General features: G+C 51.5%; 4 protein-coding genes across 4 annotated transcripts; 2 read left to right on the top strand and 2 right to left on the bottom strand.

Moving 5' to 3' along the window:
* Positions 1–432: 432 nt before the first annotated feature.
* On the top strand, positions 433–5731 carry olfcr1 (olfactory receptor C family, r1). The gene is made up of 11 exons (XM_086164282.1): positions 433–686; positions 767–978; positions 1259–1341; positions 1643–1822; positions 1893–2081; positions 2485–2970; positions 3836–4045; positions 4123–4246; positions 4671–4864; positions 4957–5238; positions 5309–5731. The coding sequence occupies exons 1-11, from the start codon at positions 433–435 to the stop codon at positions 5729–5731; spliced, it is 2637 nt and encodes an 878-aa protein (XP_086020408.1).
* Positions 5732–7755: 2024 nt separating this feature from the next.
* LOC147224539 (extracellular calcium-sensing receptor-like) lies at positions 7756–13191 on the bottom strand. Its single transcript, XM_086164124.1, has 8 exons — positions 12910–13191; positions 12737–12823; positions 12371–12640; positions 11273–11476; positions 10768–11001; positions 10430–10657; positions 10230–10353; positions 7756–8660 (listed from the first exon to the last, which is right to left on the bottom strand). The coding sequence occupies exons 1-8, from the start codon at positions 13174–13176 to the stop codon at positions 7756–7758; spliced, it is 2319 nt and encodes a 772-aa protein (XP_086020250.1). The 5' UTR covers positions 13177–13191.
* A 3500-nt stretch (positions 13192–16691) lies between these two features.
* On the top strand, positions 16692–20806 carry olfcu1 (olfactory receptor C family, u1). Its single transcript, XM_086164281.1, has 12 exons — positions 16692–16873; positions 16995–17155; positions 17300–17424; positions 17492–17644; positions 17722–17922; positions 18417–18878; positions 18958–19088; positions 19178–19274; positions 19504–19627; positions 19728–20200; positions 20274–20354; positions 20438–20806. Exons 1-12 carry the CDS (start codon positions 16692–16694, stop codon positions 20804–20806), a joined length of 2559 nt encoding a protein of 852 aa, XP_086020407.1.
* A 1040-nt stretch (positions 20807–21846) lies between these two features.
* LOC147224537 (extracellular calcium-sensing receptor-like) lies at positions 21847–25776 on the bottom strand. The gene is made up of 12 exons (XM_086164123.1): positions 25641–25776; positions 25569–25600; positions 25372–25503; positions 25152–25304; positions 24874–25074; positions 24297–24704; positions 24084–24214; positions 23912–24008; positions 23014–23137; positions 22441–22913; positions 22287–22367; positions 21847–22203 (listed from the first exon to the last, which is right to left on the bottom strand). Exons 1-12 carry the CDS (start codon positions 25774–25776, stop codon positions 21847–21849), a joined length of 2325 nt encoding a protein of 774 aa, XP_086020249.1.
* Between the last annotated feature and the right edge of the window lie 1652 nt (positions 25777–27428).

Genomic DNA, 27428 nt, shown 5'->3' with positions numbered 1-27428 from the left:
ACACGTTTCTACACTGTACATGTGACAATAAACACTTTGAATCTTATTATTATACTATTAATGCCCGATCATAGTTTTAATTTATGACTATTATCAGGATGTCCTTCAATCACAAATTGCATGAATAATAATTATAACAAAATTTTTGTTTTTTTTTTAGCCTCATCTCGAGAAGCCACGATTCTGTAAATCAATCACTAAAATAAAATCGAAGGCCGATCACACACTCGTTGCGTTTTCCTCCGGGTTCCTGGAGAAACGTCCCCCCCCCCCAGTAGGAGGGGTCACCGCCGGGGTCGCTTTCCGCCGTCGGGTACAAAACGACTCCTTTCCAGCGGCGCCACCTGGCTACTCTTCTCGCAGGCAGACCCACCAACCTCCACCGCATCGCCGAAAAAACTATTTTCCTTTCTTGCAGCGCATCCGGCTCGGATGTCCCGGCCCTCCCGCCTCCGGTCTTGGTGGACGTCCTCCGCCGTGCCTCTGCTCCTCGCGGGGCTCGTCGGCGGGCGTCCGGGGTCGCGGAAGGCCGACGCTTCCTCCTGCTCCCGCCGCGGCGCGTGGACCGACACCGGCCTCTTCCGGGACGGAGACGTCGTTCTCGGCGGGCTCTTTTCTCTTTATCACCAAACGCCGGCTCTGGATCACGACTTCACCCGACTGCCGTTCTACGAGCCGTGCAGCGGGTAAATCGCGGCGTGAAGAAAAAGCGCGGTTCTGCAAATACAGGCGACCTTAACGCGGTAATCTGCATTTTCACTCCCAGTTTGGAGTACCTTCCCCTGCAGTATATTTACGCCATGGTGTTCGCGGTGGAGGAAATCAATCGAAGTAAAAGCCTCCTTCCCGGGGTGAGGCTGGGGTACCGGATTTTCGACAGCTGCGGCCGACACCCGTGGGCGCTGCAGGCGGCGTTCTCTCTGGTCGGAGGCGACGGCGGCGGGTGCGATCCGACGGCGGCTCACGGGGACGGGAAAGGTGAAAGACGGCGGCTCCGAAAATGAAAGGGAAAAAATATTTTATAATAAAAAATATTGAACTCTTTGAATAAATGCTACTTTGCTCAATATCTATTCCCTTATTTATATTTTTATGATTTTATTTTTTGAGATTCTACTTGTACATTTACACTTTAGAGTTGATTTTATTTATCTTTTACCTGTATTTTTTTCTTGTCTTTTTCTCGTACGTCTCGCTGCTGCTGCTGCGAAAACGATTTCTCAAGCCTCAACAACGTTCTTCCCCGTTCCGCCTCCAGGCGAGCGCCCGGTGCCCGTGATCATCGGCGGGGCTTCGTCCGTGACGGGCCAGATGCTCTCCAAGATCCTGGGGCCGCTCCACGTTCCTCTGGTGAGAAGTTATTTGTGAGGAAGAACTTCTCCCGTCCGTTTGAGAAGATCCATCGCGAGAAATCCGCTCCCGTTGGACTTTCCGGCGGCCTCATCGCAGACGGCAGAGCTCCTCTCATCCATACACCTCCTGCTTTCTTAGTTTGTTTTTTTTTTTTTTTTTTTTGCACATTTTCTGCACAACTTATATTTGCAACCAAACGACGTGTTACTAACATTGCACGCTTTCTGTAGAAACGCGGGTCGATTCAAAGCGCTCTCTCTTCTGAGACGCTCGTCTTTGTGTCCTTCAGATCAGCTACCTGTCCAGCTGCCCCTGTCTGAGCGACCGACGGCGATTTCCCAACTTTTTCAGGACCATCCCCAGCGACGTCTACCAGGCGCGGGCCATCGCGCAGATCGCCGTTCGCTTTAAATGGTCTTGGATCGGAGCCGTGGTCGCCGACAACGACTACGGCCATTTGGCCATAAAGGTTTCACTTATGCGCTTCCTGAAATTGAAACCGTATCCGCGCAATATAATTGCAACGAAATGCTCGTCAGGTAATTCAAGAGGGGATCCGCGGAGCCGGGGTGTGTCTGGCGTTCGTGGAGACCCTCAGCAGGGAGAACATCGTGAGCGACGCGCGGCGAGCCGCCCTCGCCATCCAGCGCTCCGCCGCCAAGGTGATCTTGATCTTCTCGTGGTACACCGACGTCAGGGAGCTGTTCCTGCAGCTGGCGGAGAGAAACGTGAGACACGAAAAACACTTGGAGTTGTTGAAATTGCATCGGAATCAGAGTGGACCCTTACTTTTTGCAGGAGTCGCGTTCCGAGAAAAGTGAATTTCCGCAAAGAAGAAACGTGATCATTTTGATGACCCTTGAGGAACCTCCCTGCCGCTGTTTGTTTCTTCAGAAACAGATGCTGCCTCTGCTTTTCTTCCTGGTTGAAAATGTTTTTTGAAACCGCCTCGTCCATTAAGTTACAAAAACGACAGAACCGTATCGTCGTCCCGGTCTCGCGACATATTTTGCTGGGCTTTTGTCAAAAAAAAAAAAAACATTGAGGAACGATAAAATTGTAAGATTCGAATTATAAAAATCTGTGCGTTAGCGAGGGTCCGCTGTGATTCCTTTCGTTTTGTTCTTCAAGGTGACGGACCGGCAGTTCCTCGCCAGCGAGGCCTGGAGCACCAGCGCCGATCTTCTCCGACATCCTGCCGCCTACAAGGTGGCTCAGGGGGTTCTGGGCGTGGCCATCCGGAGCTCGGCTATAGCCGGATTTGAGGAATACGTGAAAAACCTAAATCCGTCTCGTCGCCCCGACGACGGGTTCTTGAGAGAATTCTGGAAGAAGCAGTTCGGCTGTCGCCCGCTCGCCGCCTCCGCCTCGCCGTCTCCGGAGGAGGCGTCGCCTGCGGGAGCTTCCTTGCGCCGCTGCGACGGCACCGAGTCCCTGGAGGAGGTGAAGAACCACTTCACCGACCTCTCCCAGCTCAGGGTGACGTACAACGTGTATCTGGCGGTTTACGCGGCGGCCCACGCCCTCCACGGCCTGCTCTCCTGCCCCGACGCACCCGAACCCGGCGGGACCTTCGGCCCCACCTGCTCCTCTCCAGCCGACATCCAACCCGCCCAGGTAAACACCGGAGCGCTGCTCCAATCTACAATATTCCAGGTCTCATTGACCCTCTTTTATATTTGAGAACCCAGCCCTAATTTTGCTGCCTTTTTTTTTATCCTCATCAGTCCAAGCACGCAGGAATCCTGCCTATTTTTATTTGTCTTATTCTTGTCATTGCGACTATCATTGCTATTCATATTGTCGTTTACTTTTGGTCGTCTATTTTCACCCTTACTGCTCCGTTAGGTTCTTATCCCTGATGTCGTCTATTTAATCGTGGATATTTTCCACGATCCTGTCTCCTGTCTCTCAATTCATATTTATTTTGGGCCCTCTGACTCAGGGCAAACTACGGCCCGCGGGCCACATTCGGCCCGTTGGTCTCTTTAATCCGGCCCGCCGATGATTGGTACACGATTTATACCTGACGTGAATGATTGAGTGATTGGATCAATGAATGTGGGAGCTCAAACAGGAGATTATTTCATATTTGGAGCTACTTGAGAATTTTCCTGAGCTGAATGACGCAGATTAGCTTTGTGATTTAGCCTTGACTGTGGACACACTGACACACGTGAATCAGCTGGACGTGAAGCTACGAGGGAAAAACCAGTTTGTGCGTCGAATGCAAGCAAACGTCAGAGCCTTAAAACCAAGCTGGTTTTTATTTTCAAAGCAAATGTCAGATGAGTCTGATATGTACTTTGACAAATGCGTTTTTTTTTTTAATTTTATTTTCTTATATGTATCCTATCTTGTGGTGACCCTGCGACCCCTGAGCCAAAAAGTTTGCCCACCTCTGCTCTAACTGTTGCTCTGCTGTGACAAAAGAATTTCTCCAGTGGGGATCAATAAAGTTTCTGAACCGACCCTCTCGCAGCTGCTGCAGCACCTGAACCGGGTGAATTTCACCACGCCTCAGGGGGAGGTCTTTTATTTCCATGGCGCCGACATTCCCGCCAAGTACGACCTGGTCAACTGGCAGAAGAGCGGCGATGGTTCGCTCGGGGTGGCGCTGATCGGACGCGTGGACGGCTTCGACCTGCGGCTCGACGAATCGGCCGTCCAGTGGAGCGCGGGAACCGACCAGGTCTTAAAACTGTAAAAAAAAAAATAATAAATTTAATCGATTTTTACTTCCCAATTGACGCTTTCTGTTGGGTTCAGGTTCCTGTCTCGGTGTGCAGCGCCGCTTGTCCCCCGGGGACCCGGAAGGCCTCCAGGAAAGGAGAACCGACCTGCTGCTTCGACTGCGTTCCCTTTGCCGACGGGGAATTTAGCGATGAAACCGGTGAGGGGTTTATTCCAGGATACGTCCTTCATGACCCGTTTTTCCATTAACCTCCTCTCTGGTCCTCCTCCAGACCTCCAATCCTTCCAGCCGGATCTTCACCGTCCCTCCTCTGTCCTTCTCCAAGCCGTCTGAGTCCAGGATCCAGAACATCTGACATGTACCGTCCCTCTGATGGACTCCTTCCTGATCCTGTCCGAACCTCTACATCTTCATCTCTGTTGCTTCCCTTCTACCTTTTCCAGTCCGAGACTCTTTTCTCCACCCATTCCAGCCTTCTCGCTCATGTTTCTTCACCTCTCCTTTGGACTGTTGACCCCTGGTACTTCAAGTCCAGCTTCTTCCCCCCTCCTGCCGTTACATCTGGGTGAAGGATCCGAGCCACGGTTCCTCACGGGTTCCCATCTGCTCCGTGACTCCCCAGGTTCTCATCAGTGCGAACGTTGCCCGCCGGAGTTCTGGTCCAACTCCAAGCGTACGGCCTGCATCCCCAACCGGGTGGACTTCCTGTCCTTCAACGAGACCCTGGGCGTGACCCTCACCGCGGCGTCTGTGTCCGGCGCCGTGATGACGACGGCGGTGTTTGTGGTGTTTCTCTGCTACCGTCGAACCCCTTTGGTCGGTTTCGTAGTTGAGTAAAATAGAATCGGCGCTCTGCGATATCGGTACTCGTTTATCTTCTTCTTCTTCTTCTTCTTCTTCTTCCGCAGGTCCGAGCTAACAACTCGGAGCTGAGCTTCCTGCTCCTGGTGTCCCTGAAGCTGTGCTTCCTTTGCTCCCTGGTGTTCATCGGCCGTCCGTCCGTCTGGGCCTGTCGCTTCCAGCAGGCCGCCTTCGGGATCAGCTTCGTGCTTTGCATCTCCTGCCTCCAGGTGAAGACCGTGGTGGTCCTGGCCGCCTTCCGCTCGGCCCGACCCGGAGCCGAAGCCTTGATCCGCTGGTTCGGTCCGGGGCAGCAGAGGGGAAGCGTCTGCCTGCTCACCAGCGTCCAGGTGATTTGCGAGCCTCAAGAAACGTCGACGTGGTTCTCGGGGTTTAAAACGGTGGACAAATTCGTTGCAGATCATCATCTGCGCCGCGTGGTTGTCGCTGAGTCCTCCAGCGCCTCAGCGCCAGCCGGGCCTGCAAGGATCGACGGTCACCCTGCAGTGCGCCGCGACCTCGGCGGTGGGCTTCGCCCTGGTCCTGGGCTACATCGGCCTGCTGGCGTGCAGCAGTCTGCTCCTGGCCTTCCTCGCCAGGAAACTCCCCGACAACTTCAACGAAGCCAAGCTGATCGCCTTCAGCATGCTGATCTTCTGCGCCGTCTGGGTGGCCTTCGTCCCGGCTTACGTGAGCTCGCCCGGGAAGTACACCGTTGCCGTGGAGATCTTCGCCATCCTGGCTTCCAGCTACGGTTTACTGATCTGTATCTTTGTGCCCAAGTGCTTCATCATTCTGCTGAGGCCTCAGAAGAACACCAGGAAGCATCTGATGGCCAGGTGACACGCGCAGGTCCAACCTTTCTCCACCCGTCAAACTCCATTTTCTCTTGAGGTCCGCTTTGCGAGTCAGCGAGTCACAAGCATGTAGAAAACCCCCGCAGCTGCTCACTATTATTGGATGTCCGTCTCCACCGGCAGCACCTTCATGGCTTTTCATAAGAATGTAGACATTCAACTATTAGTAAATGAAAAAAAAAAAAGTTTTCTTTCACCATATTCTCCGATATCTAATCCTATTGTAACTATTTTTGGCAAACGGATGGTTTTCGTCGGAAGCGTCTTGATGAAATAACACCAGCAAATTGCGCTAGTTCTTGGAGAAATATGCTCAACAGATGCGCAAGATAGCTTAAAAAAACTAATTTCTTTGTTATACATTTTTTAAATAACTTTTCTTAAAATTATTAAAATAATTACCGAAATTTCCGGACGATAAGCCGCGACTTTTTTCACGTAAACAACGATGTGGCTAATGTATTGACTTTTTTGGGTGGGGGACGCTAACGAGCTTCACGCCGCTAAAACGTTTATCCTCGTCACATCGGACCGATGAAATGACCGAGAAATTTTGAGTCCGTTCAACTCCGACACCGAAGAAGACGATTTGACGGTTTTACTGCGCAGGAGGAAGCTCGAGATAGCGATCGGCTAGCCGGTGCGGCTTTTATTGAGGTGCGCTCAATAGTCCGGAAATAACGGTAGATGCATTTTTTTGTTTGTTTTTGTTTACCAAACAAAATTGAATGACAAAAAACATAATTGCATGACAACCCCTGTATTGAAATCATTGTTTTAATCCATCAAACACACTTATTTATCTATATAATTTATCTATATATTTATTTATATAGTTTATTTATCTATATATATAAAAAAAAAACACATTAAATGCACAAAAACATGCAGCTCAATGATTCATTTTTTTCATTATAAAAACCTTATTTAGAATCCTGTAAGTTTAATAACCAAACAGAAATCAATCTACGAGCTGGAATCTTGTACAATCTTTTATTTGATGAATTCCACGCTACGATATAGAGACTGGTATTTTGCTGGACGTTTTTCGGGATGGATTTGAAGTCCTGCTTTGGCCGCTGCTGGAGGCGACGCTTGCTGGATGAAGTTCCAGCTGCAAGCAGGAGACAAAGACGGCTTTGACAGAATGTAGCTGCAGTTTGGTTTCGACCAGGTCAACTGTGATAATTCTCTGACTTCTCTCACACAATCAAATTTATGAGCCGAGTTACAAAAAAAAAAAGCCCCTCTGTCTTTATTATGGCTGGACCCTTTTTTTTTTTAGTTTTTGTTTGCTTTCCAACACCCTCCGCTCAACAAAGAAAATCCGTTGCTGCTGCCAAAGGCTTCCTTAAGCAACGCCAAGGGACAAAAAGGAAATGAGGGAAAATAGAAGAAATAGAAATAAAAAAAACGAATTTGTTGACTCAAACATTCTCAAAAAATTGGATTTTTTTTTACATTTTCTGTTCTTGGCCCCGATATTGCAACTCTAATAACACTCTAATAACCCATTCATCGCCGCTTCGCATGTTGTATGTGTTTATATCGGACTAATATCCTGTTTTTAAAATAAAGGACATATTCTTCTTGAAACTCAGCGACACGATTCACGGCTGCATTCTTCGTGGTTTGAACCGAGCAGCGCGACATCTGGGTAGAAAATAAACTTGTAATCTTTTCGGTTGTCTCGCAGGGTTGCAAATACAAATTATTTTAATTTTCTGAGAAAATAGGGCGATAACTAACTGATCCTTTGGAAAGGCAGCGCTGACAGGATTGCTGCAGGGATTTTTATCGGAGTTAATTTAAAGATTCTAGTTGTTTACTGTCTTGCACAGTAAGGGGAAGTAAGTCAAGTATAAATCTTCTTTTCCTTTGGGCTTCACCCATCAGGGAAATCTGCACGGTGCAATTAGATGCAAAAAGAGCCAAGATTCAAAGAAGTTTATTAAATGTAAAGTGCGGAAACGTGTTTCATCCTCGTAATAAGTAGAACATGGTGGACCTTCACTGGCCTCGACCCATGATTGCTCTCTTCGTATTTCTTTCAGGTCTCAGCAGGATGATGTAACATTTGGGTCCGAACAGGGCGAGCAGCAGACCGAAGCTGGAGGTGAGGATGGCAAAGACCTCCACCGCGTCGGCGTATTTCCCCGGAGAGTTGACGTACGCCGGGACGAAGGCCACCCACACGGCGCAGAAGATCAGCATGCTGAAGGTAATCAGTTTGGCCTCGTTGAAGTTGTCCGGGAGGTTCCTCGCCAGAAACGCTAGCAGGAAGCTGAGGACGGCCAGGAGGCCCATGTAACCTAGCAACACGGCGAAACCGACGGCGGACCCGACCGCGCACTCCAAAACTATCTTGTCTTTGTGGTGCTGCGCGTTCTTCTGAGGAGACGGCGAGGCGGAGACGAGCCACGCGCCGCAAATCACCGCCTGAACCGAAGTAAGAACCAGAACCGTCCCCCTCTGCTGCACGGCGCCGAACCACTTCAGAGCGGCTCCTCCTCCCGGCTCGGAGGCCTTGAACACGGCCAGAACCACCATGGTTTTTACCAGGATGCACGAAACGCAAAGCACAAAAACCACCCCGAACGCGGCGTGCCTCAGCCGGCAGGTCCACGCTCGGGGGCGGCCGATGAACAGCAGCGAGCAGAGGAAGCACAGCTCCAGAGACAACAAGAGCAGGAAGCTGAGTTCCGAGTTGTTGGCGCGAACCACCGGCGTGCCGCGATGGCGGATGAAGATCCAAAGCACGAAAGCGCAGATGATCGTTCCCAACAACGAACCGGTTGTCAAGCAGATGCCCAGCGGCTCGTCGTAGGAGAGGAACTCCACTTTCTTTGGCACGCAGAGGACGCGATCTGGGCCCGACCAGAAATCTTCTGGACAAGTGGTGCACTCTGTGGAGTCTGAGGGGAAACAGAAAACGTCCAGCGACATAATCAGCTCATCCTGAGGTCCGAGCCGTGGCGAGCACAAGCCCCAAAACTCGAGTTCAAGGCCTAATATACGGTGATCCCTCGCTATAACGCGGTTTACTTTTCGCGGATTTGCATTGTGCATCGTGTTCTGCGTTCTGATTGGCTAAAAAGTCACTCCGCTTCTTCTCTACCTGTGCGTCAATAACGTTGCAGTTTAATATGTACACGTACGTAAAACAGCTTGACAAATTTACATTACGTACATGCAAATTCTCTTGCAATTTCGAGTTTCTCTAAAACCCATAATGTTGACAAAACGCTCTGGAGTGACAAAAGCACCTTGCAGGGCCCAAAAGGCAGCGGAAGATGCTATCTATCACAGATAAAGCTAAAGTTCTGGACATGCTAAGGGAAGGTAAAAGCTATGCGGCTGTAGGTCGGCATTACGGAATTAATGAATCTTCCGTTTGTTCCATAAAGAAGGAAGAAAAATACATAAGGACGACAGCAGCAATGTATAATAGAGTATTTAATAGCATAATGATTGTAAAAAAAAAAATAAAGGTTTCTACGTCACGGATTTTGCCTATCAAGGGTTCTTTTTGGAACGTAACCCCCGCGAAAAACAAGGGTATACTGTACTGAGATTTGTGAAAAATATTAATATACGTCGGTGAAATTTGTTAAGTACCTTTCTTTCTTAAATATCGCCAAAAAAAGATAGCCGCACCAGCTAGCCGATCGCTGTTTCGGTCTTCCTCCTGCACACAAAAACCGTCAGTCATCTTCTTCGGTGTCGGAGTTGAACGGACTCAGAATTTCTCGGTCATTTCATCGGTCCGATGTGACGAGGATAAATGTTTTAGCGGCGTGAAGCTCGTTAGCGCCCCCCCCCCGAAAAAAAGTCCATATATTAGCCGCAGCGTTGTTTATGTGAAAAAAGTCGCAGCTTATCGTCCGGAAATTATGGTAATTAATTATTTTAAGAAAAGTTATTTAAAAAAATGTATAACAAAACAAGGAAATTAGTTTTTTTAAGCTATCTTGCGCATCTGTTGAGCATATTTCTCCAAAAACTAGCACAATTTGCTGGTGTTATTTCATCAAGACGCTTCCGACGAAATCCATCCGTTTGTAAAAAATAGTTATAATAGGATTAAACAATGGAGGATATGGTGAAAGAAAACTTTTTTTTTTTCATTTACTAATAGTTGAATGTCTACATTCTTATGAGAAGCCATGAAGGTGCTGCCGGTGGAGACGGACATCCAATAATAGTGAGCAGCTGCGGGGGTTTTCTACATGCTTGTGACTCGCTGACTTGCAAACTGTCTATCGTCTGCAAATGACGGTAGTTACAACCGATCTAGAGACGTTCACTGCCCCGAGAAGGTGAAAGAGCCAATCGAGATGCACTAGACGTCGAAGAAAAGGCAGGAAAGGGAGCTCCACGTTAAAGGAACAAAGGGTGAACAGTGCATCCAAACATGTTGAGTTCCTATCCAACGTCCTCCTCTGATTGAACGGAACATCCGTAACACGTTGAAGACGACCAACCTGCGGTGTTGCTGACCTCCCCCTCGGAACAAGGGATGCAGTCGAAACAGCATGGAGGTTGGCCCTTCCTTCTGGCCAGCCGAGTGCCTGCGGGACAGCTCTGGCTGCACACCGAGCGCGGCGGCTGCACGACAAACAAAACAAACGACGATGAGGACGTCGCTCCGTTCGTTTCGTCAACCGGTAACAGCAGGGGCGACCTTTTCGAAGTGAGCGTTCCAGCGGATTTTGCCGTGGTCCAGTACGAGCTCCTCGCCCTCGGAGGCCAGTCCCTTCACCTCCCCCACGCCGTGGACTCTGGTTCGCCCGTCGGGGAGCCACAGCCAGTTCATGACGTCGTATATCGGCAACACGTCGCCGTTCTCGTCGAACGAGACGCGGTCGCCGAACGTCGTGGTGAAGTTGATCTTCTCCAAATAATGTAACAGCTGAAAGAGACACCGAAGAAAAGAAAAGGCAAACGGAAGACCACCTCCCTTGTTGAGAGGGACCTTTGTCTCAAAAGCGTCAACCGTCGGGGTGTCCGTCGGTATCGCACCTGCCAGGGATGAGGCCTTGGGACATCCGGCAACATGTCGTTCAGAGCGTAGGCCAGGGCGTAGACAGCCTTGTAAATGTTGTACTCAGGCCTGAGATTGGACACATCCAAGATATCCGTCCTCACGGTTCTTAGATCTTCTCGCCCCGTGCACAGCTTCCCGCCAGACGCCGTCCCGTCATCCGGCACTCGTTCGAACCGGCACCGGAACATCTCCTCCCAGAACTGCCTAATCTGGAATCGAAGATAGCATTAGATCACGTCCGTGGAGGCTCTCAGTCATCCAGATCGTGGGGAATTCTTGTGGAAATCTTCTTGTTGTGCCAACTGGAGTTGAACTTCTTCACTCGAAGATGTTTCAGTCCTCATCCCGGACCTCTCCGACGAGGGGCGAAACCTCCACGAGGGAAGAAATTCAAATCCGGTTGCCTCAACAAGAGCAGCATGAGCTGGTCTACAAACTGCAGTCTCGTGATTCCCGATAAACGTAACATGAAATCCCCACCATGCTATTTTCATTGTTTCTGTCTTGCAGGCTGGGACGTATTTGGAGCAGGAAGTCCCTGAGGCCTGGAATTTCTCCACGGCGGATGGCGATGCCCAGGGTGCCGCTGAGGTAGTACATGATCTTTGGGGTGTGCAGCACCGTGGCCGCTGTCCAGGCCTCGCTGGCGATCCACTGCAAACCTGTGACGTTCTGCTCGATGACCTGCATGCGACCATGGAGAACATACTTTTGGAAGACCGAGGTAAGTACACAACTCCTTGTAAATGTTTTTACTTCGGAAAGGTCAAAGCCAATTATCTGCCTCCATCTAACCCTCCTCCTCTCACGGTTCCTGCCCTCTTCCTCTCCATCCAAGACCCTCCTCTCTGGTCTTCCTCCAGACCTCCTTCCCGGAAGCTCCACCCTCAGCATCGTCCCACACAGATCGTCACCGTCCCTCCTCCGTCCACGTCCAAACAATCTCAGTCTGCTTTACCTCCAGAACATCTGACATCTTCTGTCCCTCTGATGGACTCCTTCCTGATCCAAAATCTTCATCTCTGGTGCCTCCAGCTTAGCCTCCTGTCTTCTCCTCAGTGTCTCCAAACCACCTCCATCTTCTGGCTGATACTCTTTTATCACACCTGGCTCTTTTCCATCCATCCATCCCAACCCGGTTCTCCACATCTTCCACCCTCTCCATGGACCCTTGCCACTTAAAATCCTTCACCTTCTTCATCTCCAATCCCTGAAGCCACAAGGTTCTGCCTGGGTCCTTCTCATTCTCATACGTCTGTGGAGGTTCTCGATCAACCAGATCATGCAGAAATCTTCTCGTCGTAGCGGCTGGACTTGCGTTTCTTCACTTGAAGAAGTTTCTGAGAGGCTTCTTCGGTTCTAATAAGATACGGGGAGTTTCCAAATATATCCTGCTGCTATCCGTCATCCTTCTCCTTTCCATGTCACACCTCCACCTCTCTACCTTCTTCTCCACCTTCACCCTGCTCTGACATCTGCAAACATCATTCCTAAAAACGACACCTCGCGAAAAATATGAAAACGTTTCCCCGATCCGCAGCTTTCTAAACGGTTCTACCCTTCGTTCCGACCTCTGACCTCTTCCATCAGATGGAGCATGTGCGTCTCGTGGGCGAACACCACGACGACTCGAGCCGTTGACGTCCTCATCAACCGCACGATCCTCTGGAGCTCCCGTCTGTCGCTGTCCCACGGCAAAACCTCCCTGTAGGCCAAACAACCCGCGTCGGACCGAGCCAGGTCGGCCTGGAAGGACCGGGCGACGTGCAGCCCGTAGTCGTCGTCGGTGACCAACAATCCCGTCCAACTCCAGCCGAACCTCTTCAGAATTTGTATCATCGCCCGGACCTGGAAGGAGACGAACGGGAGCGAAGGGACGAGCGCTCGGGCCGCGGACCGATTCGGTCCAGGAAAAAGAAAAGACGGCAGAACAAGTTTTTGCACCTGGAAAGCATCACTGGGGATGGTTCTGAAGAACGATGGAAACCGCTGCCGGTTGCTCAGGCAGGAACACGTGGAGAAATAACTCACCTGCAGGGGAACCAGAAGAGACGCTCGTGTTTCTCGGTTAAAACGCGAAAAAAGCAACGGAGCGGAAAAGGGCAAAGGAGGCTTACGATGGGCATTTTGTATAAACCGAGAACATTGGAAGTGGCGATGGTGAACGTTGAATAGGAGTCACCCACGATCCCCAAGACCGGAGGGGGTCGCCGGCAGGCGTCCCCGAGCAGGAAGTGCTCCTCTCGTCCGCTGGCCAATGACAATCCGCCGCTGAATCCGATCACGAGAGCTCCGCAGTTGTCATAGAGACTGTATCCCAGAGTCACGTTGGGCAGGATGTCGGGGTTCCCGTTGATTTCTTCCACCGTGAAGGCCATGGTCATCGCATGTCTGAATCCCAGAGTGTCGAATCTGGCACGAAATATTCTTCCATGAGAGCAGAAATGAATAAAGTGCAAGACAGCGGTGAGACCGGCGATGCTGTAGACCCTAGAAACAGTGACAAAAAGACAGGAGGCACAGCTGGAGGTGGCGGAGGTGAAGATGTTGAGGTTCTCTTTGGGAGCGACCAGGATGGAGAGGATCAGGAATGAGTCCTTCAGAGGGACGACACCTGGTAGACGTTTTGGAGAGAAGGTCAGAGAGGCCAGGCTGAGATGTTTGGGTCATAGACAGAGGAGGGAAGGTGAATATATCGGTAGACGGATGCTGGAATTGGAAAACCAAGAGAGGATCGATGGACTTAGTGAGGGAAGATATGAAGGTAGTTGGTGTGAGAGAGGAGGATACAGAGAATATGGATCCCTGAAGGGGAAAAAAAGTCCAAAGGAAAAGAAGAAGAGCAGAAATGAATAAAACCCCTGACCTGTACTGATGAATTATCAAACGTAATAATGCACGGTTGGTCTATGTGATATTTTCTGTAGCGCAGCGCCATCTTCAGTCCCAACTCGATTGCTTCTGATGGGAATTATTTTCACACCACCTGGGTTGAGTACGTCAACTTACCCCGAGCATCTGGGCTGGCGTGGCTCCGATGTGAACGTCTGCTCGGGAAAGACGGAGCTGAAGTGGACCTCAAAAAGTCCGCCGAGGACTACGTCGCCGGGCCTGTGGACCTCATTGAGATGAAACTGTCTCCACAACCTGCAAGACGAGGAGAGGGAGGGAGGGATGCAGCTCAGCGAGAGGAGAGAGAAAAGCTTGTGGAGACAAAGCAACAAATAGTTATGGAGAGGAGAAGCCATAACTGCAGCTCTCCCTTCCAAACACCTCCTGTCATCACGAGAGGAGACTTATATGATATTGGTCTCACGCCCTCTGGATGCTTTTCATCACTGTTGCGCCATTTCAGACCTCCATCAGGACGTTGGCCTTCAGGGACGGTGTGGACACGTCGAAGGAACGACAAGGGACTTCTTATGATGTTCCACCTTTGGCGCCCCTGTGGACGGTAACGCTTAACATGACGGAGAACCGCTTCTGATGAAACTGTGGTTGGCTTCGGCCTCGCTCGCAACACAGCTTTGCGCGTTGAGTAGCATTATCCGCTTGATGGTAGTCTGGGGAGTCGTGAGCTCTGGCAGTGCTGACTCTTGTCTGATAGCTCCAGGAAAAATCAGGAAAGAGAGAATATTTGCAACATTTTAATCAGATTGAGAAAATGTCGGGGATGCGTTCAACGACCAAATCTTCCGGCTTGTGAGACTCTTAAAGCCGATGAATGTTTTGCACCCTCTGGCCCAGGAGTTGTATGCTCCACGAGTAACTCTGTGCTAACTCTTGGTGCAGCAGGCCGTGTCCAGGGCCCGGCCCGTCTTCCACCCTGCCCAAGTGCCAGGACCAGGATGGGGTCTGCATGAAAAACCAGAAGAAGGTGGGTCTTTTGTGTACTCCACCTCAGGTCCAGAGCACAGGAGGTAGAGTAGATTGCCTCTTATATTTACTCCTAAACTTGGTAAGTGTAAGTTCTGACCTTGAATGAGCGACCGAATGGTTCTACGTCTCTTTTTTGTGGCCTTGGCCCATTGACAGGTGAACCTCGTGCCTCGCCCAAGAAGGGATAGGCTGGATCATGAATGACATTTTGGCTAAAAAGCTGCCCCTCCCATGTAGCTTAGGAGCAAAGGGTTTTTTGTCTTCCACAGAACAACGTCATATTTATTGGAAATCCTGCGGTGTCCGTCGGGCTCAGCCGTCTGGTTCGGGTGTTCAGGCCTTCTGGCCATCTTCTGCCAGGGATTAGCTGTTTTGGCCCGGAAGCTACCAGATTCTTTTGATGAAGCTAAGCCTATTACATTCACTATAACGTCGTGCTGTGCAGTTTGGAGAAGCTTTACTCCAGCATGCGTCAGTGACCTCGGGGAAGGTTCCCTGTGGCTGTGCAGATATTTGCGGTTTTGGCCTCTGGTTCTGAGTGCTTCATCGTGTTACATCGACAAACGCCCATGTTTCAAATGCTAATAGCTAATACCGTGTGCCTGCAGGACGGTTGATAGGCCGCTTTCGTTGAACTGTATGAATTACCTGTTGATCCATCCCGGGTCAATCACTGGAAAATTGGGACAGAATGAAAGTAAAATGGATGGATTTGATGCTGAGGGACAAAGCTGAGCAGGTCATAATCTCCATTTTCTCTGGACACGTTTCAGGAAATCCGATAATTTGAATTCTACTTGAGAAATCACCTCGGAAGTTTTTACACCGCCTGTAAAAACTCGTACTTTGCATGTTCACCTGGTATCTGCGTGGGGTTCCTCCACTGTCCAAAAACATGCAGGAGGTTTGCTAGAGACCCAGATTTCTGCAGATCTGTGAATGAAAGGATGAATAATTGTACGTCTCCAAATGTGGCCTTTTGAGTGACGGGAAACCGGACCAGTTTATTTATTTTTTTTGCTTTTTTTTTTTTTTAGCTAGCTTGCCAGTGTCCTTGTATGTCTCGCAGCTGCTGCTCGACATATTTCCAAGCACCGAAGTGCCTCTCTTCTCATTTCCAGCAGGTGGTAGCAGCACACCAACAACTACCTTCAGGGATCAGTGAAGAGAAACGGAGATCCTCTGAACCAGCCTGGAATATATTCATTGCAAACGTCCAGAAAGGCCAAATTCAAAAAGCAGAAAGCGTGCATCCTTTTTTGTCAACCCTTATCAATTAATGACTTCTGACTTGACTTTCAGATATTCTGAATGCAGCGGTAAGCTTGCAACCACAGTGTTTACTTTCAACACACATTATTTATTCTACCTTTGACCCCGAAGCACTTTTTTTTCCATTAGATGTTGAAGAGCGGCGAGAATGACTTTTCCTTTTCAGGAATCAAGATTTTTGAAATTTTGCAATGAGAGCTACAGGTTTTTTTTAATGAAAATAAAAATAAATAGACAAGTCGTTTACATTGTGCGTAGTTGGATACGTGATGCGGAAGGGTGATACGAATAGGACGGGATACGACGTATCGCCGGAGACGAGCGTAAGTCAGGTATTTGATCAGAGGTCACAAAATGAAAGCTTTCTTTGAATTTTAAAACCGTTATTTTCCCGCGTTCGACTTTGTGATTACATGGAAACCCCGTGGTCTGCAGAGACTCATCCAGCTGGCGAGTCTGATCTCTCCTTCACCCTCCACATCACATCTTATCATGTGATTGGCTGACCTGCGGGTGACTCATAGGAAATTCAGAGAACGTCAGTTTTCATGCGGTCTATAATAGAGTGTGCGGAAAAGCTGCTGCCGACAAACACACACACACACACACGAGTCCATCTTTAACTCCAGCGATGGCGTTGAGTTCCTTTCCTCTCTGTTTCTTGTTGAGCTTCCTCTCCCGTCCGCTTTCCCCCGACGCCCTTCAGTTTGCACAGGGAAGCAAACAAGTTCGTCCGAAGGCGGGAGCGATGGAGGGAGCGGCTGGCGTTGCTTCCGGTTTGTTCCGCTGCCTCAAACTGGGCGCCGGCGAGCCGCCGGCCGTGCATTCAAAGGGGGACGTGATGATCGGCGGCTTGTTTCCCCTGCGGCGAGTCGCCCTCCAGCCGAAGCGCAGCTACCAGAGCGAGCCTCCATCGCCGCCTTGCAGCGGGTGAGCGGAGGAACGTTCTCCGTCGCCTTCCTGTCTTCCACCTCGGATTTCTGTCATTGTTTTCACATGTTTTCCGTTTATAAATAAATCAAATAATGCCGTTGCGTTTGATTTTCTCCAGCTTGGACCCGCGGGCCTTCCGCTGGATGATGACCATGGCGTTCGCGGTGGAGGAGATCAACCGGAACTCCAGCCTGCTGCCGGGCGTCAAACTGGGCTACGTGATGATGGACACCTGCGACCACGTTCACACCGGCCTGCGCGCTCTCCTCTCATTGGTCAGTTACCCTGAGAGAGCCGCGGCGGGGCGAAGCTACGTTAGCGGGAGGACGGCGGGAGCGGCGGAGCAGAAATGTGGCGCCGGGAGCTCGGCGGCGCCTCGGGAACACGGGAATAACGCCGGTTGTTTCAAAGGGAAGGCAAGAGGCGGGACGTCTCGGACGTTTCCCCGCTGTCCCGCCGGTTCCCCGGTTCCCGCCGTGATCGGCCTGGCGTCGTCTTCCCCGACCAGAGCCGCGGCTCACACCCTCGGCCCGTTCCGCATTCCCCTGGTGAGGCCGAGCGGACGTCCGTTTTCAACATCCGTTCCTCCTTCACGTCCGACGTTTGTGTCTCCAGGTGAGTTACTTCGCCACCTGCGCCTGTCTGACCGACAAACGTCTGTACCCGTCCTTCCTGAGGACCGTGCCCAGCGACCTCTTCCAAGTCCGGGGCCTCGTGCAGCTGATCGGCCGGTTCGGCTGGAGCTGGGTGGGAGCGCTGGGGACCACGGTGAGCTTCTCGCGGAGCTTCGACGTCCAAAACCTCCATTCGACGCCTTCCTGAAGACGATATTCGCGTTTTCTCAGGACGATTACAGTTTCTACGGCATTCGGGCGTTTTCGGCTCAGTTCAAACGTCAGGGCGGTTGTCTGGCCTTCCACCTGACCGTCCCCAAGTCACCCACGGTCGCGGAGATACGAGGAATCGCGGACAGACTGCGGAGCTCCACGGCGCGGGTGGTGGTGGTCTTCGCCACGGAGGGCCAGCTGTCGCCGGTGTTCTCAGAGGTGATCGGATGAAGAGCAAGTCTTGTGGAAATCTTCTTGGCGAAGCAACCTGGTTTGAATTTCTTCCGGTTTCTTCCACTTGCAACAACCAGAAGATTTCAGAATCGGGATCCGAATACTTTTATGATCTCCCTGGGGGGGAATTCGCTTTTTCGTTGAAAGCAGATCCTGCTGCCGAGTCAAGTGGGTTAGAATCAAATAGAACTCTATAAAAAAATGTAAGAATAAAATAGCGAATAATGAAAATAAAATAAAAAGAACAGTAAGGATCAATTAAAAAAAAAAGTAAAAATATGAAAAGCATTTACAAGTACATGTTTAGTCATTTTGTCTCAGAGTAAAAGATTTATTGCACAGAAGACATTAGAACTATTGCACATATGGAGAATAAAAATTGACAATTCACCATCATCTAGAAGACTGAGATCCACCACATATCTGAAGAACAAGACAACATATGTGTGTGTGTGTGTGTGTGTGTGTGTGTGTCCTAGCTGGCAGCGAGGAACGTGACGGGAATCCAGTGGATCGCCAGCGAGGCCTGGGTGACGGCGGGCGCGCTGACCTCCCCTGAACTCAGACCCCTCCTGGAGGGAACGCTGGGCTTCTCCTTCCCCGGGGTCACCATCCCTGGGCTGGAAGAGTTCCTGCTGAGCGTCCGACCGACTCCCGAACCCGGCGTGGAGTTCCTGGACGCGCTCTGGGAGGAGCTGTTCGGCTGCCGTCCGGGACTCGTCGACGCCTCTGCGAGAAACGCCGCTTTCGGCGGTAAAATCCCCGAGTGCTCGGGCGCAGAGGATCTCCGGTTCGCCCGCGGCACCTTCACGGACGTCTCCAAAGTCCGGATCTCCTACAACGTGTACAAAGCTGTGCGTGTGATCGCGCACGCTCTGCACGACTTACTGGACTGTGACGGGGGCGGGTGCGACAAGGAGAAGTCATTTTCTCCTCATCAGGTAGGTGAAGGCACTCCGCATTGAAAGATCTGGCTTGACCGGCGAGCTGAAACCGCCGCCGTCTCTCCGACTCGCGCAGTTGCTTCGGCAGATGAAGATGGTCAAGTTCCAAAACCAGTTTGGGGAGACGGTGCATTTTGACTCGAGCGGAGAGCCGGTCCCTTTGTACGACGTCATCAACTGGCAAAAAGACGACGCGGGTGAAATAAGGTCGGTTTTTGTTTCGTCCTCGAGACCATTTTAAGTAAACGATGATCGCGACGGACCGTCTGTGTGACGTGCGAACGTCCGTTGTTTAGATTCGCTAAAGTGGGAAGCTTCGACGGATCCGCTCCTGAAGGCCGGCGGCTGCGGATGCAGCAAAGCAGCATCATATGGACACGAGGACAGTCGCAGGTAGGCCTTGCGTCGCATCCAGACGGGTGAAGCGTCGGTTCGGAAGACTGCGATGTTGTAGAGTACGTGTCGTCTTCATGAGCAGCTCTCGTGAAGTCGTCCCCTTAAAAGTGCAGAGAAAATATTCATGATTGCACACGTGGGTAAAGGATGTACCGAAAAGTGACAAGCGAGAGACTCCCCGGGTTCCTTCTCCGGTTGTGCTCAGTTATTGAGGGGTTTCGTCCAGGTTCCCGTGTCCCACTGCACGGCGCCGTGTCCTCCGGGAAGCCGGCGGGCCGGACGTCCAGGGCGTCCGCACTGCTGCTTTGACTGCCTGCCCTGCGCCGACGGAGAAATCAGCAATCAGTCCGGTAACCGTCCGTGTCCCGCCTTTCCGAGACGACCCGCGCCTTCCGCGGAGTCACGGATTCGTGGCGGAACGTTGTCCGGTTTGTGTTTGGACGTTCACAGGTTCAACTCAGTGCGTCAGATGTCCGGAGGGCTTCTGGTCGGACGAGGATCGCGTGGAATGCGTCGCCGGCGTTGAAGAATTCCTGTCTTTCCACGAAACCATGGGCGTCATCCTGGTGGTGCTGACTCTGCTGGGCGTCCTCCTCACCGCCATCATCACCGCCATCTTCCATCGTTTCCGCTCCACGCCCATCGTCAAGGCCAACAACTCGGAGATCAGCTTCTTGCTCCTCGTGTCGCTCAAGCTTTGCTTCCTGTGCTGCCTGGTGTTCATCGGCCGACCCTCGGCGTGGTCGTGCGGTCTCCGCCGGGCGGCGTTCGGGATCAGTTTCGTCCTCTGCCTGTCTTGCCTTCTTGTTAAAACCATCGTGGTTATCCTGGCGTTTCGGATCAACGTGCCCGGCTCCAACACTTTCAAGCTTTTCGGTCCCTCTGACCAGAGAAAAATGATCTTCTGCACCACGGCTCCCCAGGTCAGCGTTCTGAAGAACATCTAACAGAATCACGTGGAGATCAACCCTTTCATTGTCGTCCGATGTCCTCTAGGTCTGTCTTTGTGCCGGTTGGCTGCTGAGTGCGCCTCCCTTCCCCTTTAGGAACCAAAACTTCCAGGCTACCGCCGGAAAAGTAAGAACCCCATGGATTGGCGGGCAAAGGTTTCTCTTCCCGAACCCTTGGAGCAATTCTGTTCTGATTTCATCTGCCATCAGATCGTGGTGGAGTGTAAGGAGCCGTGGCCTCCGGGGTTTTACCTGCTCCTGGGCTACATCGGCCTGCTGGCCTTGCTCTGCCTCACCTTGGCCTTCCTGGGACGCGAGCTTCCCGACGCCTTCAACGAGGCCAAGCTGATCACCTTCAGCATGCTGATCTTCTGGGCCGTGTGGATCTCCTTCATCCCGGCCTACGTCAGCTCTCCGGGGAAGTTCACCGTGGCCGTGGAGATATTCGCCATCTTGGCGTCCAGCTTCGGACTGCTGCTGTGCATCTTTGTCCCCAAATGTTACATCATCCTGCTGCGGCCGGAGAAAAACGTCAAGAAAAGCATCTCCGGCTTTATGTCTCCGCTGAATCTGCAGTGAAAGAGGCTCATAAAAGAAACTGGATGTGGTTTGAAGCAGCAAAGGACGCGTCAGAACGCTCATTAATAACAATCCCTGCTGCAAAGTCTCCCCTGCAGTCACACCAATAAATACAAGCACACAGCAGTTTTACATGTTCCACCGTTCATTTCAATCCGATTAACATCCTAATGAAGTGTTCGACTTCCACTTAACTCCCAATAATCTCGCCTAAAATTGAGCGCGGGCTTATTTTTAATTAATCTCACATTGAGCCCGCCAGTTCACTTCTCGGTTGATTTAATAATCACTGAAATGAAAATGAAACCAAACAAAAAAAAAAAAAAAAATCAAAACAAAACACAGTTCATTGATTTTTAGAGGAACACACACACACACACACACACGGGCCCCTAGCAATGAGCTCTGTGGCTCGTTCATCTCACTGTCCTTCATTATTAAATCAAAAATAGAATGGAGTGCGAGCGCCAGGCCGCCACCTTCTCACTTTATTTGGCGTTCTAAATAGTAAAATATATTCCTGGTAAAGGGAATGTTCAGCGTTTCTTGCACAAACCTTATGATTTTATCAATCTGTCGAGGTTTGCAGCAAAACAAAACACCCTTATATTGCTAATTAATCCAGACGCAAAGCAGCAGCGACTGTTCGGGGTAAAAGACGAGCGACATTTCAAGTCAACGCGACTTAGAAGGAGACGAACTGATCGTCTGCGTGGATTTGAAGAACCCGTGGAGAACAAGATAAATAGTAAATATTCGTAAATATTGTACTTCAAGCTGGATGTGAGCTAGTATGCGAAGGTAACCGATGCTTAAAAGTTTGTAATGCCGGTCTCTTTCCATTGTCTGGTGGTGATTAATGTGGAAATATTCTGAAATAAAGATGTTTTATTTGTCAAGCAAAGCAATGGTGGTTGCACAGCTGGAACGGCGGGAGGGACTCCGATACACATCGTCATTTTTAATCGATTCACTCGGTTACAATATCGTTTGATTTTCCGTTTTTTTGTTCCGAGGCGTCTTCAACATATTCTTCAACCTCATTTGGAACATTTCCCCGTCATTCCTTTCTTGACGTTTTTCTCCGGCCGCAGCAGGATGATGTAACATTTGGGGACAAAGATGCACAGCAGCAGTCCGAAGCTGGACGCCAAGATGGCGAATATCTCCACGGCCACGGTGAACTTCCCCGGAGAGCTGACGTAGGCCGGGATGAAGGAGATCCACACGGCCCAGAAGATCAGCATGCTGAAGGTGATCAGCTTGGCCTCGTTGAAGGCGTCGGGAAGCTCGCGTCCCAGGAAGGCCAAGGTGAGGCAGAGCAAGGCCAGCAGGCCGATGTAGCCCAGGAGCAGGTAAAACCCCGGAGGCCACGGCTCCTTACACTCCACCACGATCTGATGGCAGATGAAATCAGAACAGAATTGCTCCAAGGGTTCGGGAAGAGAAACCTTTGCCCGCCAATCCAAGGGGTTCTTACTTTTCCGGCGGTAGCCTGGAAGTTTTGGTTCCTAAAGGGGAAGGGAGGCGCACCCAGCAGCCAACCGGCACAAAGACAGACCTAGAGGACATTGGACGACAATGAAAGGGTTGATCTCCACGTGATTCTGTTAGATGTTCTTCAGAACGCTGACCTGGGGAGCCGTGGTGCAGAAGATCATTTTTCTCTGCTGCGACGGACCAAAGTGCACCATTGCCATGGAACCGGGTCTGTTGGCCCGAAACACCAGGATAACCATGATGGTTTTACCAAGAAGGCAGGACAGGCAGAGGACGAAACTGATCCCGAACGCCGCCCGGCGGAGACCGCACGACCACGCCGAGGGTCGGCCGATGAACACCAGGCAGCACAGGAAGCAAAGCTTGAGCGACACGAGGAGCAAGAAGCTGATCTCCGAGTTGTTGGCCTTGACGATGGGCGTGGAGCGGAAACGGTGGAAGATGGCGGTGATGATGGCGGTGAGGAGGACGCCCAGCAGAGTCAGCACCACCAGGATGACGCCCATGGTTTCGTGGAAAGACAGGAATTCTTCAACGCCGGCGACGCATTCCACGCGATCCTCGTCCGACCAGAAGCCCTCCGGACATCTGACGCACTGAGTTGAACCTGTGAACGTCCAAACACAAACCGGACAACGTTCCGCCACGAATCCGTGACTCCGCGGAAGGCGCGGGTCGTCTCGGAAAGGCGGGACACGGACGGTTACCGGACTGATTGCTGATTTCTCCGTCGGCGCAGGGCAGGCAGTCAAAGCAGCAGTGCGGACGCCCTGGACGTCCGGCCCGCCGGCTTCCCGGAGGACACGGCGCCGTGCAGTGGGACACGGGAACCTGGACGAACGAAGAAAATCAAGGAAAATACGGTAAAAAGTGTCTCACAAAGCTTCGGAGCGCAGATGCCGATCGTGCAAGACATCTGGGGATGTAGAATCTACATCCAGTCAGTTCCACAGGAGGTTTTATGAGAGCGCAAAGACCAGACATCCCCCTCCCTTTTTTTTGATATTTAATTTATTTCCTGACTTAGCAACTCGCTCCTTTCCTCTCACTCACTGTTCTTAAGTATGTAGCACCACATTCCACCACAGGATGGCGTGAAACCGACTGTGATTAGTTTGCCGAGACGCGGTCACAGCATTAGTTCGGTGTTGTGTCGGCGGCAAAGAGGTCGGACGCCAGTAATGTTGCTAATGTCTGTGTTACAGGTAAAGATTTAGAACGACACATAAATAGGTAGAAACGAGCGAAAGAGTCCCGGTGAAGTGAGTGAACGACCGTTTAACTTGCAGGGTTGAGGTCGACAGTAGCTCGGGTAGCGCTGATAGCATGCGATCGCTAGCTGCTAGCATACCGTAGCCTCGTGGCGGGACTACTGTGTATTGGAGCCGAGTGTCGGTTTGGAATGTGTGTAAATGTACGTGTGCAGAGGGGAAATGGAAGCAATTGCTATACTGGTTTTGTAAATAAGGAGAACTGCGATTAGTTTGCAGAGACTCGCTCACAGCGTTAGTTCAGCGACAATAAAACCCGCAAAACCTACACACTGAATCATCATCATTCACGTGTGCGACAGTTTATTTCCAGACCTTCTCCTGCGGGGCTGACCTGTGATTGTCCTCCGGTCCACAAGATCGTCTTCTGGTCCATGTGGAACCTCTGTCCCGACGGAGCCGAACCGTCGAACCTCCCGACTCTGACGAATCTAAACGAACAGCGAAAAAAAGACAAACAATAACAACGATAGCGAGGAGCGAGGTTGCGAGGGGAAGCGAACCACCTCATTCGATTCTCGCCGTCCTTCTGCCAGTTGATGATGTCATAGAGAGGAACCGGTTCTCCGTTGGAGTCAAAATGGACCTCCTCCTGAAAGCGGGTCGTGAAGTGAACCGCCTTCAGGTGCTGCAGCAGCTGCGGGGAAGGAGAACACGAAGAAGCGTTGGAAAAGAGCGTACGTATATCCGTCGTCGTATCCGTTCGTCGTGTTCCCGACCTGCGCCGGGGTGAAGGACGTCTTTTTCCGACACGATGCGGAGTCGCAGCCGAGCAGGTGATGCAGGGCGTGAGCGACGGCGTGCACGGCCTTGTACACGTTGTAGGATATCCTGACTTGGGAGACGTCGGTGTAACTGCTGTCGGTGAAGGTTAGATTTTCCGCACCTGTGCACGTCGGTCTCCGAGGAGGCGGCGGGTTTGTTTTCAACCCAACAGGAGAAAGCGGCGGCTCCTCGGAGGCGTCGCCTCGCTGTCCGTCTCCGCTGAAGTTCAGAGCGCAGCCGAACATCTCCTCCCAGAACATGTTGATGAATTCCGAGCCGGGTTCGGAAGAAGGGCGGACGCTCAGCAGGAACTCCTCCAGGCCCGGTATCATGACTCCGGGGAAGGAGAACCCGAGCGTTCCCTCCAGGAGACGGTGGAACGGCGGCGAGGTGAGCTGGCGAGGAGTCACCCAGGCCTCGCTGGCGATCCACTGGATTCCCGTCACGTTCCTCTCGGCCAGCTGGAAAACCAAATGTCCATAAAGATGTTGGTTCGTATCAAAAAAGTTGGAATGTCCTCCGTGATCTCACCTCTGAGAACAAGTCCAGCAGATCCACCTCTGAGGCGAAGACCACCACCACCCGCGCCGTGGAGCTCCGCAGTCTGTCCGCGATTCCTCGTATCTCCGCGACCGTGGGTGACTTGGGGACGGTCAGGTGGAAGGCCAGACAACCGCCCTGACGTTTGAACTGAGCCGAAAACGCCCGAATGCCGTAGAAACTGTAATCGTCCTGAGAAAACGCGAATATCGTCTTCAGGAAGGCGTCGAATGGAGGTTTTGGACGTCGAAGCTCCGCGAGAAGCTCACCGTGGTCCCCAGCGCTCCCACCCAGCTCCAGCCGAACCGGCCGATCAGCTGCACGAGGCCCCGGACTTGGAAGAGGTCGCTGGGCACGGTCCTCAGGAAGGACGGGTACAGACGTTTGTCGGTCAGACAGGCGCAGGTGGCGAAGTAACTCACCTGGAGACACAAACGTCGGACGTGAAGGAGGAACGGATGTTGAAAACGGACGTCCGCCCGGCCTCACCAGGGGAATGCGGAACGGGCCGAGGGTGTGAGCCGCGGCTCTGGTCGGGGAAGACGACGCCAGGCCGATCACGGCGGGAACCGGGGAACCGGCGGGACAGCGGGGAAACGTCCGAGACGTCCCGCCTCTTGCCTTCCCTTTGAAACAACCGGCGTTATTCCCGTGTTCCCGAGGCGCCGCCGAGCTCCCGGCGCCACATTTCTGCTCCGCCGCTCCCGCCGTCCTCCCGCTAACGTAGCTTCGCCCCGCCGCGGCTCTCTCAGGGTAACTGACCAATGAGAGGAGAGCGCGCAGGCCGGTGTGAACGTGGTCGCAGGTGTCCATCATCACGTAGCCCAGTTTGACGCCCGGCAGCAGGCTGGAGTTCCGGTTGATCTCCTCCACCGCGAACGCCATGGTCATCATCCAGCGGAAGGCCCGCAGCTCGAAGCTGGAGACGTGACGTTCGACAAGAAACAACATCATGAGGGAATACGAACGTGGAGGTCCTCCAGGTGAAGGTGACTTCTTGTGGAAACCTTCTTGTCGCGGCAATCGCGCTTGAATTTCTTCGCTTGAGGACATCCAAGTGAAGAGATATGAAGACTTTTCTCATGTTTTTTGAAGAAGGATGGATGAACAGGAGTTGGAATCTGACTCCTCACACTCACCTGTTGCAGGGCGGCGGCCGAGGTTCGCTCTGGTAGCTGTATTTTGGCTCGGGGGCCACGTAGTGGAGAGGAAACAACCCGCCGATCAGCACATCCCCCTCCGAGGACAAGGCCAGACGCTCGCCGCCGCCGAGTTTGGCACAGCGAGGTAGAAAAGCGTGACCGGCTTCCCCGCCTCCACCTCCCTCCTGCCGCTTCCTCCCCCCTGCAGAGACGAGAACCTGGCAGACGGCCGGGAGAAGGAAGGAGCTCAGCGAGGCGGAGAGAAGCAGCCGCGGAAAGGAAGCCGACATGGTGGAGATGAAGCCACGGAGGCGAAGAAGAGCGTTTCTTATCAACACCTGCATCACGGCCAAACCGGGACGATGACGTCACTCCGTTGGACGATCGAACCAAAAAAAAAAAAAAAAAAAGGCGGAGAACGAGAACACACCCATGTATGTTTGTTTCAATACATTTTTAGAATTAATATCAGGATTCCCGTCGAATCATCCAGACAAATCGCTGATTTCCGCGCAGACGATATTAATGTGTTGGTTTTATCAGTTTTTCTTTATCAGTATTTCTTTTTTAAATACAAATGATGGCCTTTACATCCCTAAAGTGGTCAATTTATCTACGTAAATTGAGAAGCTTTGGTCTGAGAAGATGGAATATCCAAAAAATAAAGGGACCATTAAAGTAACACATCCTGGGTCTGAATGAATGAAATTTTCTTATTCAATACTCTGGATTTGGTGATTGACTTGGAGTTACATCGTGTTGTTCAAGTGTTCCCTTTATTTTTTTGAGCAGCGTACATTGTTCGGCTCCGCTGTGCCCCGTCGGTGAATGTCTGAGGAGGTTCTCGGTCATCCAGGTCATGATGAGTTCTTGTCAAAAATCAAGAAGATTTCCACAAGAACCCATCGAGGAATGTACAATATGGAGTAAAATTGCACCTTTTTGGTCTTCAGGGTTCGGCAGCCAATCATCTGCCTCCATCTCACCCTCTTCTTTCACGCCGGCTGACTTCCCGTCTTCTCCCCTTCCGTCCATAAACCTCCTCCCTTGTCTTCCTCTAGACCTCCAACCTTCCAGCCAGATCTTCACCGTCCGACTCCAGAACATCTAACGTGCCGTCCCTCCGACGGACCTCGGATGTCCAATCCGGACGTCCGCCGTCGCCTCCGTCTCCTTTCCTTTCCTTTTCGTTCTGGCTGACGGCACTGAATCTTCTCTCCAGCCGGCTCTTCTCCAACCATGCCGTTGCTCTGGACTGAACTCCTCCACCTTCTTCATCTCCGCTTGTTCTCGCTCGTGTATTCACCTTCCTCCCGCCGCTGCCGGGCTGCATCATCAATCGCGATTATTTTTTAGTAAAAAAAAAAAAAAAACCTTGCTTGCTAAAAGTTTTTTATCATTTTA

This window comes from Fistularia commersonii, chromosome 18, assembly GCF_037954325.1.
Source record: "Fistularia commersonii isolate RoL2024-O1a breed Wild chromosome 18, RoL_Fcom_v1.0, whole genome shotgun sequence".
NCBI classification, from domain to species: Eukaryota; Metazoa; Chordata; class Actinopteri; order Syngnathiformes; family Fistulariidae; genus Fistularia; species Fistularia commersonii.
The sequence above is the reverse complement of the archived record's forward strand: the minus strand, read 5'-3'. Positions and strand labels throughout refer to the sequence as shown.